Source organism: Crinia signifera, chromosome 5, assembly GCF_055691185.1.
Source record: "Crinia signifera chromosome 5, ASM5569118v1, whole genome shotgun sequence".
NCBI lineage: Eukaryota > Metazoa > Chordata > Amphibia > Anura > Myobatrachidae > Crinia > Crinia signifera.
In genome coordinates, this window is record NC_139221.1 from 13,503,381 (window position 1) to 13,525,991 (window position 22,611).

Here is a 22,611-nt window from a genome sequence, read left to right on the forward strand (position 1 = left end):
TTGTTTTAGATGCATTCGGTGAAACAGGTGTTGCAATGGGGTTAGGCCACGGGAGGGGGTTACGGTTAGGCTGCAGGAGGGAAGGTTAGAGTTAGGCTGCAGGAGGGGAGGTTAGGGTTAGGCTGCAGGAGGGGAGATTAGGGTTAGGCTGCAGGATGGGAGGTTAGGGTTAGGCTGTGGGATGGGAGGTTAGGGTTAGGCTGCAGGGAGGGGAGGTTAGGGTTAGACTGCAGGAGGGTAGGTTAGGGTTAGGATGCAGGAGGGGAGGTTAGGGTTAGGCTACGGGAGGGGAGGTTAAGGTTAGGCTGCAGGGAGGGGAGGTTAGGGTTAGACTGCAGGAGGGTAGGTTAGGGTTAGGATGCAGGAGGGGAGGTTAGGGTTAGGCTACGGGAGGGGAGGTTAAGGTTAGGCTGCAGGGAGGGGAGGTTAGGGTTAGACTGCAGGAGGGTAGGTTAGGGTTAGGTTGCAGGAGGGGAGGTTAGGGTTAGGCTACGGGAGGGGAGGTTAGGGTTAGGCTGCAGGAGGGGAGGTTAGGGTTAGGCTGCAGGAGGGGAGGTTAGGGTTAGGTTGCAGGAGGGGAGGTTAGGGTTAGGCTACGGGAGGGGAGGTTAGGGATAGGCTGCAGGAGGGAAGGTTAGGGATAAGCTGCGGTAGGGGAGGTTAGGGTTAGGCTATGGGAGGGGAGGTTAGGGTTAGACTGCAGGAGGGTAGGTTAGGGTTAGGCTGCAGGAGGGGAGGTTAGGGATAGGCTGCAGGAGGGAAGGTTAGGGATAAGCTGCGGTAGGGGAGGATAGGGTTAGGCTATGGGAGGGGAGGTTAGGGTTAGGCTGCGGTAGGGGAGGTTAGGGTTAGACTGCAGGAGGGTAGGTTAGGGTTAGGCTGCAGGAGGGGAGGTTAGGGATAGGCTGCAGGAGGGAAGGTTAGGGATAAGCTGCGGTAGGGGAGGTTAGGGTTAGGCTATGGGAGGGGAGGTTAGGGTTAGGCTGCGGTAGGGGAGGTTAGGGTTAGGCTGGTGGGGAGATGGTTAGGATACTTACCCTAGATCTGTCAGGATCACGGGTGGGGGGATGCCAGGGTCGACAGTCAATATGTTGACATTAAAAGGCTGCAATGCACTAGGCCGACACTGAGAAAAGCTCAACATGCACTACGCCGAAACACCAGTTTAAAGGAAAAAGTTATGTCTACCTTTTCATGTGTCGACCAGTGCCATGTTGACATTTAGTTTGTGTCAACATTTTGTCAACCTAGTTCATGTTGACCTTCCCCTTCTGGCTTATTATTGGGAGAGCTGCCCTTTGCGTTGCTCATTGAATATGTCAGTACATAAGCGATAAGCATGGCGGCGGCGGGCTGTGGGCTGTACCCAGGGGAGGGAAGTACTATAATGATTCTCTCTCCATTATCTACTTTTATACTGATATTTATTACAGCGCTGCTTATAGCACATTAATGATCTATATTCTGCTACACAAGGACAGATACACCGGGGATATACCGTCTCCCCCCCCCCCCCCCCCCCCCGTACATACCTCCTGTCAGCATCAGCGCACATTTGCACATGCAGTTGTCGTTATCTGCGTCCTTTGTACTGAAGTCCGCCCCGTGCAGGATCAGGCTGCTCTGCTTTCCTGCTGTTCCGCTGTGACCTTTTAAATTTAATCTAGAAGAGATCAGAAGACAAAAGATCAACTACTGAGCTCATAATAAGAGAATAAACGGATTATTACCCTGGTTAATTCTAATTACATCAACAGAACGGAAGTAATACACAAATACTGCTTAGTGACGGAAATTACCTTCTTTTAGATGTGTGCGGGGGGGGGGGGGGTGGTTAATCTGTCTAAATATGTGATTACCAAACAGAGAGATAACTGCGCTTGGGAGATTGCAGAATCAGGCGGCTAACATGTTGTTTTCCACAAATGTATCATTTAGGAAAGAGCTTTATTAGTACAGTCATTTGGGTTAATAGACACTAACGAGGAGAAGATACATGGAATCTTGGAGAGCAATAAAGTGGGTTAGATTTTAAATTTGGCCCCTTCCCCAATGTTCGGGCTTTTCGCAGGTGCGATTATTCGCAGGTGTAAACCCCAAAGGGGAGAAAAAACATTTCATGGTGAGCGACAATAGAATTATATCTGTTCAGCCGTATGCGAGGGATGTGCTACCGAACACTTCCCCTTGTATGTCGGAGAGCGGATTCGCTTGGAACCATAGATGGCTAGAAGTACAAGTCACCAAATATTTAATGTCCCTCAAACCCTCCACTGATATGGTCAGACTCCCTTGGAAGCTGGAGGGATGTGGGAGACTTGATCTCTCTTCCATGGGTGCAGGCAACAGTAACCAATAAATCGCGACTTTCATGAAACTTCATGGGGTGTATGGATATAGGGGGGGGTATTCAATCTCGGATGATTTTTACGCCAGTTTGAAATATCGTCCATTTTCGAGAAGAATAGGCCAAATTTACATTCAATCTATTCAATGTCAGCTCCATTTTTCCGACTGTTGGAAGATTCTGACAATCGAAAAGTAAATGAATCAGCGAAAAATGGCTGTTTTTGACAATACAAATTCGACTTTTAACATAGTCGATTGTGCATAGGCGAATGTGGACGGTTTGTATACTGGCGGACTATATTTCCGATAAGTGGAAATATCAACCGAGTTTGAATACCCCAGTGATGGCTAACCTTGGCACTCCAGCTGTTGTCGAACTACACATTCCAGCATGCCCTGCTACAGGTGTACTATTTGGCAATGCTAAAACTGATGCAGGGCATGCTGGGATGTGTAGTTCAACAGCTGGAGTATCAAGGTTAGCCATCACTGCCTTATGTTTCCCAGTTTTTTTTTTAATCACCCAAAACACTTCGACTCACCCTAATTCCTAAATATATATAAGCACAGAGATGACCCAGAGTGCGCCCTCAAAGGTATAGCAGCTACTCTATAAAAATCCCCCCTGTTAGCGGGAGACAAGTGAAGGGTACAAATAGTATAGAATAGAGAGCGCTTATGTATCCACCACCTTCTTTAGATTTAATGATGGTCTTTGCCACAAATGTAAATGTATAAACCGACCAGTATCAGTAAAACATATTTTTTTTCATTAAAAGATTCTTAAAACTTGATTGTCCATGACTGTGACTGCACGATAAAGCTTCCAACCCTACGCGTTTCGTCTAGCAGACTTCATCAGGGATTTAAACAAGTAATATATTGGGACCTGGTTAGAATGAGTCCTTATAGATATATTTTTTTCCAACATCCAAATAATATTCCTGTAGGATTTTTAACCTCTATAGGATTTTGCGATGTGTTCTACTTTCAAGGTATTCTAGAAAATACCTTAAATAGGTTCAGTGCCTGGAAAGGATCTGGCACCAAAGCTTCCCAAACAGCAAACTTGCTGTTATCCGTCAGTGTCTCCAACGAGTTGGTAGCAAGTGAAACTACATCTCTTTCTCTCTCACACATGCACAAACACAGAGGCAATCACAAGGTACAGAAGCAAACTAGCTTTCAAAGAAATTGCGTCGAGCAGGTTTACTAGTCTATAACAACAGTCTTTTAAGTAGATATTTTGTTGATGTTCTTAAATTGCCCTCAGGTTATAATCTGTACATTCGAGTGTTGTGGCCTTAAGTGTTGCAATATCATCTACCCAGATGTTCTACTTGATTGCTGAGACTCTGTTTCGTTGCAGTGTCTGTGCACTGAATATTGTATGTTGTTCTTTTCGTAACGTCTAAGGACAGAGCGCGACGATTAGTGTCTGTTTCATTGACCATGTGGTGCATTAAGGGCTTAGACGAGCTCATTTTTCATTGAAGACAAAACAAACAGCTTTCCCGGCGCTGACTGAGGTATGTTGTTAGAGTCATGTTTTACAGGCTGCAATTCTCCTCTATACGGTCAGCAGCATCCGTCTATAGACTATGTAACAAGCCTAATAAATATCGCACTACAAACAGCAACGTGTGGTAACAACAGAAAGCGGCGCTGCAGTTACCGCTAAGATACGACAATAAGAAATGATAGATCATCGGAATGAAAGAATATTCACAATCTCCCCTTTTTCCATCTCCCCGCTGCGTAAGTCTCTGGCTACGGCGCTTGGTGCAGCTGACTTGCGCCTGGTGTCTTTTTTCACGTGGTCTACGGAGGCTACATGTATGGGGAACCATCTGTATAATCATCACAACCAGTGGAATCTCCAGGGGCGGGGCTGAAGCACTGTTCAAAATTCAAATAGTAGAGAAACACCAACTGCAACCAACTGCCATTCCACACTGACTCACTGGCAGCGGGTGTTTCTCTCACACATAAAGCATTGGGGTGATTTATCCCCTTCCCCAATTGAGGATGAGGATGTGCTGTGATAATAGTGACTTTATCCACATTGCGATAATTGATTACATTGCATGGATATATCAATTATCGCATGCAGGAAAAGAGCTTGTGAGACAGCTCTGACCCTGCAAACCGAGGCCAGGGGGGACAGGCTGCAACAGACACTGACAACCTTTGTTCACACTTACTGTTATTGTGTGCCACCACAGCTGCCGAGTGTTGGACTCAGGCCTGGCATTCTCCCCCCCAGTGTGCGTCGCCGTTGATTGTCTGGGGCGGAGGTGGACGGAGGGAGCCGTCACTCACACCATGGGGGAAGCTGCATGCAGCCATGAATGCGCAGCAGCCCTCCTGCGCCCATTTAGTTTTTGGGCAACTGCGTCGGTCCGCTGCACTGCAAAGTGCAGCAAAGTGGGGCGAGTGGCCGGGTCCAGCCACAATCTCAATCCTTCCTGAATCCTGGGCAAGATTGCAGATCAGTGGTCTAATGGGTGGTCCGGTACACCCCCGGCCCACCCCTTAGATTTGCCTATGTCAGTGACTGACAGTTGTTCCTCGTAATAGGTGCCGCCCCTAGGCCCGTGCCTCACTGCTCATACTTACCCACACCCGGGCATCAGTGATCGGAGCTCCTATAGGGCTGCCGGTCGTCGGGGCTCTCTGCTGCTGTAAAGTGACCTGCCGCTTTGCAGCATCACTTTACTGCACCAGCAGCCCTCAACAGAACACCGGTCGCCCATCCCTGGGTAGGTGAGTATGACTTTTATTTTTAAACTAATCCAAAAGCCCTTTAACACATTCAGGTGATACTAAAATAATGCAAAAAGGGTGAAAAGAAATCTGACACATTGGGCCAGGTGTATCAAGCTTCAAAAAGTGATAAAATGGAGAGTGATAAACAGCCAGCCAATCAGCTCCTACCTGCCACGTTACAAGCTGAGTTTGGAAAATGACAGTCAGGAGCTGATTGGCTGGCTGTCAATCACTCCTCACTTTATCACTTTTTGAGGCCTGGCCCTGTATCCTTATAATGTCCGCCTACCGTGGATAAGATTGCTGGATACTTTGTAAGTCATTTGTGATACACAAGTGCTCCGAGACAACAGGCGAGGGGCTGGACAGCCCGGACTCCGGCCATTAGCAGCCTGCAGTTGATCAGTGACATGCTGTGTTATGACACCAGCGGGAGCAGCTGTGCGGATGCAACCCTAGGTGCAGTAATATTAGAGTGTTTGATAATCCCATCTGTTTATACAATCTGACGAACTGGTAGCAGCGGACGGACATTAGTGCTTCACGTCCTTTCATGTCCGGCGCTTGATTTATTTTTGCGAACATGAGCCGCAGAACCATTTACACCATATCCGAGACGTTTTACTAAATGTTTGAAGTGTTTTCGCTAAAACAAAAATAATCAGAAATTCATCGGCCCAGACAAAATAATTCATAAATCAGCTAATGTCGGTCTGGGAGAAAGGAGCCTCTGTCATTATTGTGCTCTCAGTAGCGCAATCGTCCTTGTAAACGTTTCATTTGTTTATTGTGTAAACCGAGATCCAGCAAGTGGGAACTGTCGCCTGGAAACTCTATATAATGAGGGGGGCTAATTACGCGGTATTAACCCCGGCAAGTGATAGCCAGCCCAATCATGTAACACAAGGACGTCCAAGATGGCCTATGGGGTGAATACGGCCCGTCAAGGCCTTTGTGGCCCCTCCCTATCATCACTTCCCTAACCTATATCCAGAGCCTGCACAAGGCTGTTGGGGACCTGGGAAAACAATATTTGGGGACCTCTACAAGCAAAATTGCTGGCAAACAAACCACAATGTCTAGATCAGCAGTCAATTCATCAACACCAAAATCTCGAAAAGGCACAAGGTTGACACTGAAAAAAGGCTGACACAGGCAATATGCTGACATAGAAAAGGTCAACATGAACATACACCCTTTAAACATTGTCATACTCTGCTTTGCCCATTACATATTCTGTCGTAATGACACACACTGTAATGCCTCTTATACATTATACCACGCACCATAATACCCGTTACACATTATACCAGGCACCGTAATGCCCGTTATACATTATACCAGGCACAGTAATGCCCGTTATACATTATACCACGCACCGTAATGCCCGTTATACATGATGGCACACACCGAAAGATCTCAGCGGCATGTCAGCATGGTGAAGGGCAGTGTAAGGGCGCACAGTGCCACACACAAAAAGAGCAGGGTGCATTTTGGGGTTTTAAAAAAATGGGCAAGGTGCAGCACCCTACAAAAGAAGCTTAGAGGGAACACTAAACATAGCCCTGTCGACCTTTTGTTTGTGCTGAAATTAAAATGTGTGGGCAATTGCCACCATTGTATCCCCAAAACTTGACTTTTCCACCCGGATTCCTGAACCAGGACTGTTTTGAAACCTTATTGGGGGAGCACCACCAGAGGATACCCAGCTGACCCCACCCCACCCCACAGGGCACCATCTAAGCACTTTGGAGCAGTACTCCCAATGATAGTGGGTGGTCTATTAAGATTGTCCATCTGAGCACGTACCGCCGTCCAGCCTGCAGTGGCAATTTAAAGTCCGTTATAAGAACAGGATCCCTCATAGTTGCCTACCTTTTCCTTTCCGGGAGAAGCACATGGTGGGGGATGCAGGGGGGAGACTGATGTCATGTAGCCCCACCCCCATTCCACAAAACGCTGTGATTCGCGGGTCCGTGAGGATGGGCGGGGCTTAAATGACACGAAATGCTGCAATTTACATCATTTTAGCCCCTCCCCTGTACAGCGCAAATTCCAGCATTTGTAGTTGCAGGGAAGGGGGGTGCCAGGGCTCCGAGGAAATTGCGGGAGACTTTCCCAACATCCCGGGGGGCCAGGAGGGGGACCCGATTTTCGGGAGACTCCCGGACATTCCGGGATGGTAGGCAAGCCTGGGATCCCTTGTGCAGGAAAAGAAGGGGTGATTATTTCCCATACCCAAAACGGAGCTTTTTTTTTTTGTAGTTCTATGTGATCATAAATGTTGTTTTTCATGTATTAATAAATGTGAGAATCCATTTTTAGCATTCACGCTGTGTGATAATGGTGTACTTCCTTTCCTCAAAAGCACTTTATTTATCTGTTTCTTTGTATTAACTCTATTATGATCTATCATCTATGTAGATAGATAGCAAACATGTGTAATTCTAGTGAGGATCCAAAATGAAAATAAATTAAGATAAATGATGTTTTGCCTTCGGAAGACAAAACTCAAATATACATTCCCTTTTTCTTTCGGCAAGAGGAAGAGATGGACATGTGTGTGGAGGTCAGGGTTAAGTTATTAAATGTTCTGCTACAGAGTGAATAGTCTAACTATACAGAACTCAAAGAAATATTTTTTTCCCGAAGTCTTTTTGTGCAAGTCGAAGAAGAACGAGCACATAAATCTTCATAGACGTACAAATTGAAATGAAAAAAATAAAAAGACTAATAAAAATAAAGATATTTTTATAACTACTCTTTCCCAAGTCTTGTGGTCAGAGCCACTTTCAGCTGAACCAAATCTTGCACTTCCACAAAGAAATTCCTTGTCAACATACAAGAAAAAAATATGAAGCAATTATTTTTCCCTGGAAAAGTTATAAAACATTTAGAAAGTGATATTTAAAACAACAACAACGCTGCATAGTATCTATCCGTTCCCGTCGCCAAAGACTCGTGCGTGCCTCTGCTGCCATATTATGGTGAGACTTTGATCTCCTATGAAAATGACTTGGTATTTTTACAATGAGATAGACATGTTGGAGCGAATGCGGAGTTGGGATCGAAGTAAAAAAGAGCAAGTAATAACACTTTTACACCTAAATCCCAAGTCTGGCCAGGAAAGACAGGGTCGCCTACTTCTTGGCTGCCCTCCGGGAGAGGCATGGGGGGTGGGGCCACTGACAGGGTGGGATGGGGGCGGGGTGGCCAGCAGATGACCAATGACCAGATGGGGGCTTGGCCAACGCAATTGGGTCCTCGTGGCCACGCCCCCCTGCAGTGCAATTCTGGCATTTCAGGCTTTGTTCAGCAGGGGACAGGGCTACAAAGACGCAAATAGTGTCATTTGCTCCCACGGTCCGCACCCCGCACCCCCACCGCCATGTGTGAGTGTGTGTGCCTACCAGGGCCAGGAGGTTGACTCGATTTTAGGAACCCTGCAGGCCATTCCGGGAGGATAATCTACCCTGGGTTAAGACCCGACACAGACTTAATTTTCACTGCACATGCGCTGCGTGCTTTGGGCCTGAGACACCGCCCAGCCAAATGCCCACCCCCCTGCCGCTGAATCCCCTTGGTAATGTGCGAGGGGATGTGTAATGAAGACACAGCCCCCTTGCATGCCTACGCTGCAGGAGGAATCACCGACCATTAAATGATTCCCATGGTCGATCCCCACTCCCGCCGACGTCCGCAACTGACCCCCAACGACAATGCAAGTCACTGAAGCCATTCGCAAATGGGAGCTGCACATCTGCATTATAGACCATGCGCAGGCCCCCAAGCATCAGGATGGGGCCGAACTCACTATATAGCGAGTACACCAGAATCACCCACATAGATCGTAAGCTCCACTGGTGCAGGGACTAATGCTCAAATATTCTCTACAATGCGCTGCGGACTATGGCCCTTATTCTAGTTGACTCGGATGCGTATTTTCAGACGGCCACCAAGTGTTCTTAGCCCCGCCTACCGTACGGATCGCTCACACCGTCCGAGATAAGGCGCCGAGCAAACGGACCGCGAATGGATGATTCATGTGAACAACTCTGCCATATTTGGGAACCTCCCCCATCCTCCGATGGTTGCTCCAGACCACTCGGACATTTGTCCGTATGAAAGCAGGGATATGGGCGGGAAGCTGGCATCCGGCTATGTCATATGTCCGCACCCCCCACACGTGTGTCACGGCCGGATTACCATACATACGCCCAGCGTTTTCATGGGAACGCCCATGAAACGCGGGGCGTATGCATATGGTAATGAGCCCAAACATCCCTTCACTCCCCTCTCCACCCCCTGCTTGGATGGTTCCGACTGATCGTTTTCTGTACGGATTTCACGCCGTATTCGGACGTGTGCAGCATTTGCACATGCGCAGAAACGCTTCTGCACTTGCGCAAACACAATACATCGGCCGTCCGAACGAACACGCAGCTGAATAAGGGAATTGTGTGTGCTACATAAATAACATGTAATAGATAAATGCAAATAATGTTATAATAATAAAAAAAAATGGGGACATTTCTGGACAAATATTAGCCATTTAAGTGGGTAACTAGACGTTCCTGTGAATGTAAAAACTGGTCTATAAGAAATCACCCATTTGTAGAGAACGGCAGCAGACATCTCCGGAACAGGGCGGATGCAGCTAATCCGAGTCCGTCGCTGTAATATTTGCAATAACAAGGAGACAAGTTTAAAAATAAAAAAACCCACTCGTTAATTAAAATTGGTATATTACTAGTGTACACATGAACGGGCGTCAACTACCTCTTTAATTATATATGACAGTTCTTCTTTAAGTTTACAACCTAATTAGACCGACCAGTCATTATTTCCCATTCATTGTCCGTCTACTGGCATGTCATGGTAATTAACTGTGTACAAAACGGAACATACTTCCTCTAATGGGTTGTTCCTAATTCTTTACAAGCCACAAAGTCTACGTTCAAAGTTCTAGAAACTATTTGTGGCGTCTTCTCCTGTTTCTCATTATGCCGCGCAAATGACATTTCTCCTTGTAAATGGATATAAAAAAGAAAAAATGTCAAAATGTCCCCATCTTGTCGTAAAACCCTTCCAATGACAAATTCGCAGCCATGAACATTCTCCTGCGCTTCCAAGAAAAAAATGTGGGCTGCAAATCTACAAGACATGCCTGATGTAAGAAACACAATCGGACAAAATGTTTCATTAATGCGATTAATTGGTCGGAGGTCATGGTAGCTTGAGCAGTTACTGTACCGGGGATTCATTATCAGTTCACAGTGGTTGCTCAGCTGAACTCCTGAAGATGACACTTGCCAGCTGGCAGGAACCAAGTCTCAATAGCATGGAGGCAACACATTGGGAGGGCATTGTCTCATGGCATCGAGATCACAGGTTTGCCCAAATAGCAGCCTTGAACTTGTTACCTTACAAGTAGATCATGTCAATGGACTCTCTACGCAGATTTATTTATGCAAAATTTAAATATGTGGGTCGTACGGAATATCCATCAAGTTGGCCTTATTTCCATGTCTACGTTTTCCTTGTGTTTTCTATGTCAATTTTGTGCATATCAATTTTTTGGCATTGACCTAGACAAGGCGTAGGCAACCTGTGGCTCTCCAGCTGTTGTGAAACTACAAGTCCCAGCATGCCTTGCCACCATTTTGCTATTAGACAGTACATATGGCGTATGGGTCATAGAGTCGATTATTAGAAAGTTGACAGTCATTAGGTTGACAACTATTACTTGGCAGGCAGGGCCAGTACTGGGGTGTTGGCGCCCTCCTGCAAACTATAAATTTGCCCCCTCCCATACTTTACAAAGAGACATGCCGAAGGCACACGCTGACAAAAAAGGATGTATAATGCCTGTAGTAGTGCCTCATACACTAAGGGCGGGATGTACTAACCCCCGTTTTACCGCATTTTCCGGCCGCCACATCACCGCATTGTAGGGTATCGCCACCTTTGGGTGGCGATACCCTATAGAAGACTATGGGCATCTTTTCGCTGCCCGCCGCCGCCGAAAAACCCGCCGAACCCCCTCTCCCCCTCCCTCTGGATTACCTGGTCCAGGTCCTCCTGGACCCGGAAGGTAAACCCCTCCTCCCCCTAGTGACGCAGCCGGACGTCCTTCCGGCTGCAGGGGGGAGAAGGAGGCGCCGGGGACAGCCTGCTTAGCTGTCCCCGGCGTGAGGGATGCAGGAGGGGGCAGGGAGGTGACGGAGACCCCCCGCACACCACATTCCAGGTATCGCGGGGGGCCTCCATCACCGCATTGCGATGCCAGCCGCATATGTTAGTACATATGCGGCAGCATCGCGGCGGACAGGCGGCGATGTATATTAATACATCCCGCCCATAATGTGGCCAGTAGCAGCAGTGATGTAACTAGACATTTTGCACTGCGATAGAAAAAGAATTGGTGGACTCCACACATACGTGCACAGTAAAAAGAGGGACAGTGCGACCCGTAGGTGCGCAGCAAAAATTATCTTAATACCCATTGCACATTATGCCATTATGCCACAAATCGTAATGCCTGTTACACATTATGCTACACTGTAATGCTCATTACACATTATGCCACACACCGTAATGCCATTACACATTATGCAACACACCGTAATGCCATTAAACATTATATCACACACCGTAATGCCCATTACACATTATGCTCCACATGTAATACTTATTGCACATTATGCCGCACACTGTAATGCTTATTACATATTATACCACACACCATACTCCCTATTATATATTATACCAAACACTGTAATGCCTATTACATATTATGCCACATAAGTCCCGCTTACTGACATGCTCATTATATTTGCTCGTTACCAGGGTTACATGCTCAATGCCAGAGCTTACATGCTCATTGTCATGGCGGTTTACGTGCCCACTGCCATGTGGGATTACATGTTACAGTAGTTGCTCAGGGGGGAGTTACATGCTCCTTATCCAGGGGGGGAATTACATGCTTGTTACCCAGGTTGGGTTACATGCTCATTGTCAATGGGCTTATATGCTGGTTGTCAGAAGGGGAAGTTACTCCTTTTGGTGTAAGGAGGGTTACATGCTCATTGTCAGGAGAGGGGTTACATGCTCATTGCCCATGACAGACGCTAGAGGTGCAGGGGACTTTAGCATCTGTCTCCTCGGCCACTAAACAACCCCCCCTCCCCCTGCTTATCCCAGCTCATTATTTTTGTCAGGTGCTGGGGGTCCAGTGAGATATTGTCGAAAGAGAGGAAAAAAATCATTCGATGCTCAGAGACGATTGAATGATTTTTCGTCCGGGGAACCACGTGAGGGAGATATGTTCACGTACACATCCCCTTGCATGCTAGCAAGGGAATTCGGGCGGCGGGGGGCAGATGTTTGGTAGTGTGGCAGGCAGCCTTTCACACGGGTAGCTCCGCCCCCTTACCGCGGGTCATAAATCTACAGTTTCGACCCCGAGACAAGACAACAGTGGGCTCAGTGGACCCCAGACAAAGGTGCGCTGCCACAACTGTTCCAACATGAGCGCAACATCGCCCAAGCAGATGGTGGCTGTTCTTATAGCCAAGACTGGTCATGTAGCTACCATACCACTTATGCAGCGGCAGTGGGGCCTGGTCGGCCAAACAACACCTGCTGCAAGTACTGGAAGCCATTTCTGGGAGAAGGCTATTAACGCATCCAGAAACTTAGGAGTTTGCCATATAGTCCAGACATGACCCGCTGCAACTTCTTCATCTTCTCACAAATTGTGGGAGATCCATTTGGAGTCACCAGAAGCTGCAGTGGAGACCTTCATCCAGCACGCAGAAGACATTCCTGCTTCTGACTGGTCCACCAAGTGCTTCGAGCGACTGCAAGTTTGTATAGACTCATTGGGTGGATACTTTAAGAAAAAGTAAAGTTCCCTTTGTTTATAAATATAATACTTTTTGTGTATCCGGAGGCACACACACACATATATAGATGCATTAATGAACTGATACATGAATCACCATGGGAGCACTTTAGTTTATAGTGTCAGTGTTCCTGTACTAGATGATAATTAGCACATTGTTCTTGTGTTACACACTACAAATACATCAGTGATTATACCACACTGTGTAACATAATACAGGGGAACGTGTAACTCAAGGCTTTACACAGGAAATATCCCAGTTATTACCCTGTCTGTCAGTGCCTTCATTACAGCATACCCCAGAGTCACCACCCAAAGGCACGAACCGTCATTATATTATAAAAAGCCTCCAGAAATAGCAGCTTCGACACTTCACCATAAAATGTATCACACAACAACCCAGCGAGAAAAGTCTTAGTGCTTAGTATCAATCAGTATTTCATTTTCTCGAATTAGCCATCCGTGCTGAATTAGACCCACTGGGCCTGATTCAGACCCCTTTGCTGGACTGTACGCGCAAGCTGGTGCGATGCTCGTGCATCCCTGCCCCGGCAAACAGAGTAATTAAGTGTGGCTTATCTGTACGGTGAGTAATTGTGAATGGTTTGCCCCTGTGTGCACAGCGGTGGGGATCGACTATGGCGAGGTGGCAATAAACCTGATCGTTGGGTTCAGAGGTCAGGTCTGAATAGGGCCCATAGTTCAGACCTTTGCAGAACGAAAACAGCAACATTTATCGCAATTTCATAATAACGCATCTTGCATTACTGGGAAGACACATTACTAATAATATTCTGAATTTGGATTAAATGTCCACATTAAACAAACCACAAAAAAAAATTGCTGAATAAACAGAACAAAGTAATACAATGTGCCAGGAATAATTATATGCCACTAACAGACTGTTACACGATTCAGCTTCTTGGCATCAGTTAAAGAAACCCCTGATTGCTGCCCGTTTATATACCGCGCTCTCATACGGAACTCCGGGGACAAGCCCTTCATTATACAGCTTTGGGTTTTATGTAAGAATACATTTTATATAATTATTTTTATGCATATTTTCGGCATACTTGCCTACCCCAAAAATTGGGTCCCCCTCCTGCCCCCCCCCCCCCCCCCGGAAAGGTGGGCAAGTCTCCTGCACCCCCTTCCCCACGACAACAATTACCGGATTTTGCGGGTCAGCAGCGAGGGGGTGGGGCTAAAGTGCAGCGAATAGCATAATTTTGTGTCATTATAGCCCCTCCCCCAATCCACAGACCCGCAAGTTGCAGCGTTAAGCCTCGTACCTGGCTTCTCCCGGGGAGGAGAAAACAAACTTATATTATATATATATATATATATATATATATATATATATATGTTTTTTTTTATTAGAGCAATTACATTAGTTAGACCTATGAGAGACCCATAGCAAAAACTGCATACACCAATCCAGCGGTGTCACAAGGAGATGGGTGCAATCTGCCGGATCTTCCGCAGTGAAAGGAGCCAGCTGTTGCAGTGTGATATTCTCCTGCAGGACCTGGCTCCTATCAAGAGGCAGCACTACAGACAGCTCGGTCTCCGGACACAGCCAACATCTACGGGGGTGATGAACATGCCGCCGGAATGACATAAAAGGGATTCTAGCATTTTAACCCTGCTAGATACAAGGGCTGCTTCCTGATGTATGGTGCAGTGTGAACGGGTAACCCGGGTTGAGCGACCTGGGTCCCGTTGAAAGAATGGAGGGGGCAGCACTGTCAGCTCCAAGCGCAGGGCCGGTGTAAGGCTTCTCAGCACCCTAGGCAAAACTTCAACGTACCCCCCCCCCCGCCCCCCCAACACACACACCCATACTGCCACCAATACCCAATTTCCAACCCCTTAAGGCATACTTGCCTAAAATTCCAGAATGGCATGGAGGCTCCCAAAAATCAGGTGGTCCTCCCAGCCCTCAGTGAGGGTGGGCAAGTCCCCTGCTTTCCCTGGAGGCATACCTTTGCCACCCACAACAGAGTGCAAGGAGGAGGGGGCAGCAGGGAAATATGACTCAAGGGAAAGTATGAAAGTGAGGTGTTAGAAGTTCCACAGCTGCCATTTGCATTAAGTACAACAAGGATCCTCATAGACATCACAGACTTGGTGGCGCCCCCCAGATCTTGGCGCCCTAGGCAGCTGCCTAAAGCTGCCTAATGGTAGAGCCGGCCCTGTCCAAGTGCTGCCTCCAGCCCCACTCCACGACGACACGCCGTCGCTCCAACCCGCCCCCGTGTGACGGGTCACTCCTGGAATGGACCCACATCCAAATCCTGGGAGCGACTCTGGCATTTGTGGTATGAATGGGGTATAAATAAGAAGGGAGTTCTATTGAAGATGGGATGTTTCTATGGTTAACCAATCAGAATCTATTTCTTATTTAATTAGCACCTTCTAGAAAATAATAGACAGAATCGGATTGGTTGCCCATAGCAACATCCAATCGTCAACAAAAAAAACTCCCATCTTAAGCTGGCCATACATCAGAAAGATCGATCTTAAGATCGATTGCGCTCATGATTGTGTACAATTTCCCTTGAAATCCCTGGCAGTCCTTGGTGGTTTTTGGACACAAAATCTACTCACAATCCGTCATACAATCAGTCATACAATCCACCTGCTGCATGATTGTGTACACAAGATGTGCGCACAATCTGCATACAATCCATCATACAATCAGTCATACAATCCATCTGCTGCATGATTGTGTACAGAAGATGTGCACACAATCTGCATACAATCCATCTTATAATCAATTGAGATTGTATGATTGGGTACAATATCTTTCTAATGTATGGCCACCTTAATAATCAATTGAGATTGTATGATTGGGTACAATATCTTTCTGATGTATGGCCACCTTAACAATCACTTGAGATTGTATGATTGGGTACAATATCATTCTGATGTATGGCCACCTTAATAATCAATTGAGATTGTATGATTGGGTACAATATCTTTCTGATGTATGGCCACCTTAACAATCAATTGAGATTGTATGATTGGGTACAATATCTTTCTGATGTATGGCCACCTTAATAATCAATTGAGATTGTATGATTGGGTACAATATCTTTCTGATGTATGGCCACCTTAACAATCAATTGAGATTGTATGATTGGGTACAATATCTTTCTGATGTATGGCCACCTTAATAATCAATTGAGATTGTATGATTGGGTACAATATCTTTCTGATGTATGGCCACCTTTAGTAAAGAAACCTTATTATATATCTACATTCACAGCCAACATGCAATATGTTGAAATAGCAAAATAATGTCGATACATCTGTAGGTTGACATGTCACATGTCGACATCACATTTATGTTGCCTTTCAGAACATGTTAACCTTCTAGTGTCTCTTAAAGACAACATATTATACCCCCAACCTCACAGACCTTTTATATGAAGATCCCTGATACTAAATATTAGTATGAGGGACACCTGAGTCACCGCTAGAATTCTCCAGGGGTAGAACCAAATCCCTCCAGCCAGCTTTTCATTTAATTCTGAATTCTTAACCTGGAGATCTTTGTAATAACAAGAAGTAAGTCACGGTGAACGAGTGCGAAATATCTGGGAAATTATCTAACAAACAGCGTGTGTCCATAAAGAAACTCTATTATTCCTTCTCTTCGGGATCAGCTGTATAACCTTCAGCAAAGCCGTTATAATGCCGCTTTATTGTGATAAGTCCGCGGAAATTGTTTATCCAAACTTTAGTTAGTCTTTTGACTTTATGCCCAATGTAGATTAAAACAAATATACAGCTATGGGTACTTGTGGATTATCACGGCTCCCACGATGGCCATCGTACATGAAAAAATCGCATCGCATGCAATTTTTCACTGAAAAGCATCCAAATGCATTGGAATTAGTATGAAACATGTTCAATTGCCCCCAAATGGCATTTTTGAGGCTGTACTACCCCCACTATCAACGCGAACCCGAAGCGTGGCGAGCGCAGCGAGCCCTACGACCTTTTCATACCCCCACTATCCACGTCGGCGTGGAGTTGAGAATAGAAAGTGTGGCGAGCGCAGCGAGCCACCGAGACCGAAGCGTGGCGAGGGGACGCGGACACCTGTGAAGCCCGTGAGGGGACGCTCGCCACACTTTCTATTCTCAACTCCACGCCGACGTGGATAGTGGGGGTATGAAAAGGTCATAGGACGCATACCGCCGACCCCCGCGGGCTCGCTACGCTCGCCACGCTTCGGGTTCGCGTTGATAGTGGGGGTGGTACAGCCTCAAAAATGCCATTTGGGGGCCATTGAACATGTTTCATACTAATTCCAATGAATTTGGATGCTTTTCAGTGAAAAATCGCATGTGATCGCATATCAAATCGCATGCGATGCGATTGCATGCCATTTTGACAAAAACTGCAAAAACTATATATGGCATGCGATGGCATGCGATGGGAGCCGTGATAATCCACAAGTACCCAGCTATGTGTCCTGGAATGTCCGTCCTATTTTTGTTACATTATACATAAGTGGCAATCATCGAGTCCTACAATTTGATTTGTCGAATGTCAGGTGACAGCTGTAACGGATTTTTACAATAGCGGCATCTATTTAATGATTGACAGTCTGTAAAGCAGCCTTGCGGAAGTTCTTACTTTGTGTTTCCATAGCAATAACAATGGTCATAACAAGGTGTAGAACCGTATCTCTAATTTTCGGTGCCCTATTACAAAATAACAATTGGCACCACCCCTTATTTTTCCAATAGAGACATAAGGGAGGGGATAGAGAAAACAGATTCCAGGGAAAGTCCATGGACTTGGATACAAATCCTCTTTATATCACATTCATTTACATAACTCCAGAGTTTTGGGTATGGATTCAAACCCATAACCTGTTGCATTCCAGTTAAATACCCAACTCATTCAGGGACGGATTATAATGGGGGCACAAGGGGTCAGTTCCCCTGGGCCCCCCTCTAGCTAGGGGCCCCCTGTGGTTGACATGTATTTTAAAAAAAAAAATGTTTTTTTTTTAGCTAATGGTTTTGTGCATGACAGTGGGGTAGTGCTGCAGCTTCACCTATCTGCCAATGTGACGGTGATTAATGGTGCTGAGCATCGGGAGCCAAGTGTGCAGTGCATTACTGGGAGTTGACTAAGTCCCATGACACTTTGCACCAGAGGGCAGAGGCGGAGACGTTTGTGCTGAGCTCTGATTGGTGGAGCTCATTACATGCTTCTCAGGCCCATGGAGAACAGCAGCAGCAGCTTAGTCATGGGAGGTTTTTATTCAGAGGCAGCACTGGGACTGTGAGGTCTCCTACAGAGTAAGGTGCAGAGGGACAAACACAGGCTTTTCATGTGGTATGTATGTATGTGTATGTATGTGTATATATATATATATATATATATATATATATATATGCGCTGCAGTTACCCATTGACCAAGTTTATAGTTTATTCTGCCTTTACTCTATCTTTTGACAGTATAATATTCTCCCATGCAGTTTGCGGCCAGTAATTACAAGTGCAAGGGGACCCCCCTGTCTAAGGTGCCCCGGGCCCCCCGAAGGCTTAATCTGGCACTGAACTCATTGACCTATTTGATCCTGCATACAACTATAAGATTTCTAACTACATGAAGCCACTTGTCCTGATAATGTCAGCCTCTTGAAATGTAATAAAGGACAGTGGGCGGGATTCTCTCAAATCCGCAGCCCTCTTCGCCGGCCACCGCATTTCTAATGACCGCATATTCTCTAAAATATGCGGTCATTAACGCAAGGGACAGCTCTTGCGGTAAGAGCTGTCCCTTGCGATGCGGCGCCGTTGCTGGACTTCCGGGTCTACGACCCGGGAGTCCGTCTGCGCATGCGCAGACTGACGCGCCGGCCGCAGGGCATGCTGGGAGGGATCCGTGACGGATCCCTTACACAGCGCTGCGGTAAGAAGCCCATAGGCTTCTGCAGGGAACCGCCAGCTTTTTCTGGCGATTCCCTCCGCAGTGGTGACACTGCGGAGGGGGGTTAGAGAATACAGAAATGCGGTAAAAACCCGGATAACGGGGGTTTTACCGCATTTCTGTAATAGAGAATCCCGCCCAGTGTGACTGAACAACATAGAGCTCTCGAGTTAAGTTCATGAATACTGTATAGGTATTAGTGAAGGGAAAGTTGGGGGGAGGAGCCAGGGATGATTAGAATACAGTATGTGTGGCTTCAAGATGACGGAAGCTAACAGTAAGAGTAATTAAGAAGAGAAATAACAAATGCCACCAACATACCCCGCTACCCTGCTGCGTTATGTGTGGTGCCACACTCCGCAACACCTTAGTTATGCCCATTTGTCAATGGATGAACAGGAAATGCTACAAGTACATGTATTGATACCATACACCAAAGAGAACTGGAAACTGCAAATGAATATCAGCATTCGTTACTATCATCAGAAGTATACTTAACGATTATGACTTTCTAGGAGGAGTAGTGTAACGTGAGGACATACCCTTTTTTTTCACCAAAACGTGGTATGTTTGCTTGTTTTTGCAAAGTAGTACCTATATGTAGCACAAGACGGGAACAATATCCTCTTAAGGCAGGTTCCCATATTTAGAGCCTGCCGCGCAGTGGGTAAAGTGTGGGGGGGAACGGAGTTCCACCTCTACCACAGCCCTGAACAGTAATTCCAACAGAAAAACCGGTCACAGCGGCTTCCTCTTCTGGAACGGCGTATGTGATGTCATGTCGTCACCACCGCTGAATTGAAGACATGCCACTAAGAGGAGCAGGCTCTGTGTTTGCGGATGACAGGGTGAGAGGGCTGGAGGGACTCGGAGGAGGGGAAGCTGCTGGACTGACAGCAACAGATGTGTATAAGCAGCACTACTGTGGACATTATGTGTAGAAGGGGCACTAGTATGTGGTGTAATATGAATCAGGGGCACTACATTCAGTGTAATGTATATATGATCCCCTGGCACTGGTCTAAGCTCTTCCCAATAGGGGGTGGGGGGTCAGTGTTAGGGGAAAGGAGTTCCACCACCTCTCCAGGACCACTTTAAGCCCTGCTGCCACGGACTTCAATACTGGTCTTTTCTAGAAGAAATATTGAAGCCATGTATCTGACAAATTCATCTTGCTCAAAATTGGATCATTCAGCACTGGGCCTGATTCAGACCCTGGTGGCAGGGAAAATGTGCATGCCCAGGACTCATTCTGCGCATGTGCTTCTCTGTGGCAATGCAATCCTGTATGTTTTTGATTACAGCAGAGGTGCAACTGTGCAATGACAAAGCTAATAATGAGAAGAATCTTATTTTTGAATGGCCAAGTCATCGTCCATCGGTGGCAAAAAAAGCTGTGCATCAGCAGCCTGTATTGAGTCATATTTTTAATGCAGCAAATTGACAGCATTTCCCTTATGTACTATGAACAGGCTGCCGGGTTTCTGAAGTGGAGGGTACCTCCAGCAAAAGCCTATGGGTTTTTTCTGCATCATTGCTGTAGAGGGTTCCTCCCAGCATTCCCCCAGCCACGGCGCAGATTTGCTTATGTGCAAGTGGACTCTCAGATCGTAAATCCGGAAGTGCAAGGACTGGCGGCTGTTACAAAGGACGGAGAGCCGCTGCAGATTCTGTTGCACTTTACAATAGCAGACAGTGATAAAACAAACTGGGTAACAACAGACAGACTTGGAGGTAAGAGGGCCCTGCTGCAAGCTTACAAAATACATAAGCAATTAGTCATGTGGTGGTAAGTGGCAGGATGTGGTTGGTGCATCCTACCCTTTTCATGTGTATGGAAAACTGCTTTATATAAATTATTTTATTGTAGGTTCACTTCTCTTGGTAAAAAAAAAAAAAAAAAAAAGGATTCCCCCAACATTCCCCAATCCGAACAAAATAATAGAATCAAAATCGAGCTTCTGAATTAAGTAAATGTTCTTTCACTTTTTTTTTTTACAGTCTCAACTTTTTAGGAATTTGTCACGAGAATATAAATCTTTTTAAATATTTGTAGGTTTCAATTTTATAATTTATTAAAAGCTTTCCATTCTCCAACCCGAAACTATGAGCAAATGTGACTCACAAGATCACCATACAGTACTGCAGCTATCCGCAGTGCGCAGCAAGTTGGGAACGCATTAACATAGTGCCCGCCAGTCTCTTGTTTGTACCGCTAGCTCCCAAAGATTCTTCAGAAGAGTTTCTTAGATACCAGCCAAGAGACAATGGCGGTTCAAGGGGGTAGGTGTTTTAGAATTCAGAACCAGATTTCTGCCTTGATTTTCTGAAGCCATCACTTATGAAAGTGTTAGGGAATCAGACATGAGAAAGAGATGCTTCTTCGTAGAGTCCCGGGGATTTGGGTCCCTATAGTAACCTTTTCAGGGCGGAAAGTCATTTTCTATTAGAATGGGTTTAAGAACAAATTGCCAATAAACGAGGCATTATTGCAGCAGGGATGTAAACCCTTCAACTTGAAAATGGCTTATTCACTTTAAAGAGTCTGGTACTTGATAACTCGGAGAGAGCAGAAAAGTGAGGTTATGTTAGATAAAGACTCTGGGAACTTGACTGCTGGCTCATTAGAAACTCCAGTTGATTTAGACTTGTCTGACATCACCAAGAGGCCTTGTAAAGCAGAGGACCAGAGCACACGGGTCAGCGGACAGCAGAGAGGCTGATGGGGTGCGTTTTGTCTTCAGCAGTTTAAAAAAAAAGAAAAATGCAGCCGTCCGTCCGGATAAAGCTTGTTGAAAAAAAAAGTAATATTTAAAGGGACACTAACCCAAAAAATAAAGAGAGAGATTTGGGTCACTACAATATGACAAATGCAAGGTTTTAGGACACCCTAGGCAAAACCTGAGCTTACTACTCCCGTCACCACCCACACACCAATAGCGACTGTCCTCAGGTGAACTTGAGGAGGTGGCGTCTTTGAAGGTCAACACCTGCCGTTTGCATGAAGTTCAACAAGGACGCCTCTCTCCTTAGTTTTGTGATCGTCAGACTTAAGACTGCAGCCTGGGAGGATTTTATAGGTCATTTTGTCACATTATCTGGGGACAAAAGCAAGATTTCTAGAGGAATTTTCCAATTTTTTTCCCAATATCCCATTTCTTAATTAGAGGTTTTAAAGTGTTTCACAATTTTTATATTGGAGTGTCCCCTCCTCAGGCCATGTCCTCCTTCCACAGAACGCATTGGAGAACATCACATTATTTTAATTACACTTTATTTATTTTTTTAAATACAAAATATATTCTTGTGTGTTTTAATTTTACTTTTACTATTATTTTTCATTCATTATTTTTCATCATTTTATGCCATAAATGTTTTTACTGAGACTGTAAATTGGATTATTTACCCCTGTGGCATGTATTTACTAAAGGCAGATTTTAATCAATTCCAGATCAATTATAATTGAGGTAATAAACATTTAATAACAAACTCTGTCCTTGGTCCTCTTCCTCTCTATCTCTATACGTCCTCTCTGGGTGAGCTCATTCGCTCACTCGACTTTCACTATTACATCTATGCTGATAATACTGAAATCTACCGCTCCGCTCCTGATCTCTCTCCCTCTATC

General features: G+C 45.9%; 1 protein-coding gene across 2 annotated transcripts in view; it reads right to left on the reverse strand.

Annotated features, from left to right (window-relative positions):
• ANGPT1 (angiopoietin 1) overlaps positions 1-22,611 on the reverse strand; it is a 240,888-nt gene that overhangs the window by 10,566 nt on the left and 207,711 nt on the right. For both annotated transcript variants that reach the window (XM_083186694.1, XM_083186695.1), the window contains exon 8: positions 1,533-1,663. In XM_083186694.1, the coding sequence (XP_083042820.1) occupies positions 1,533-1,663 (131 nt within the window). The remainder of the gene's footprint in view (positions 1-1,532; positions 1,664-22,611) is intronic.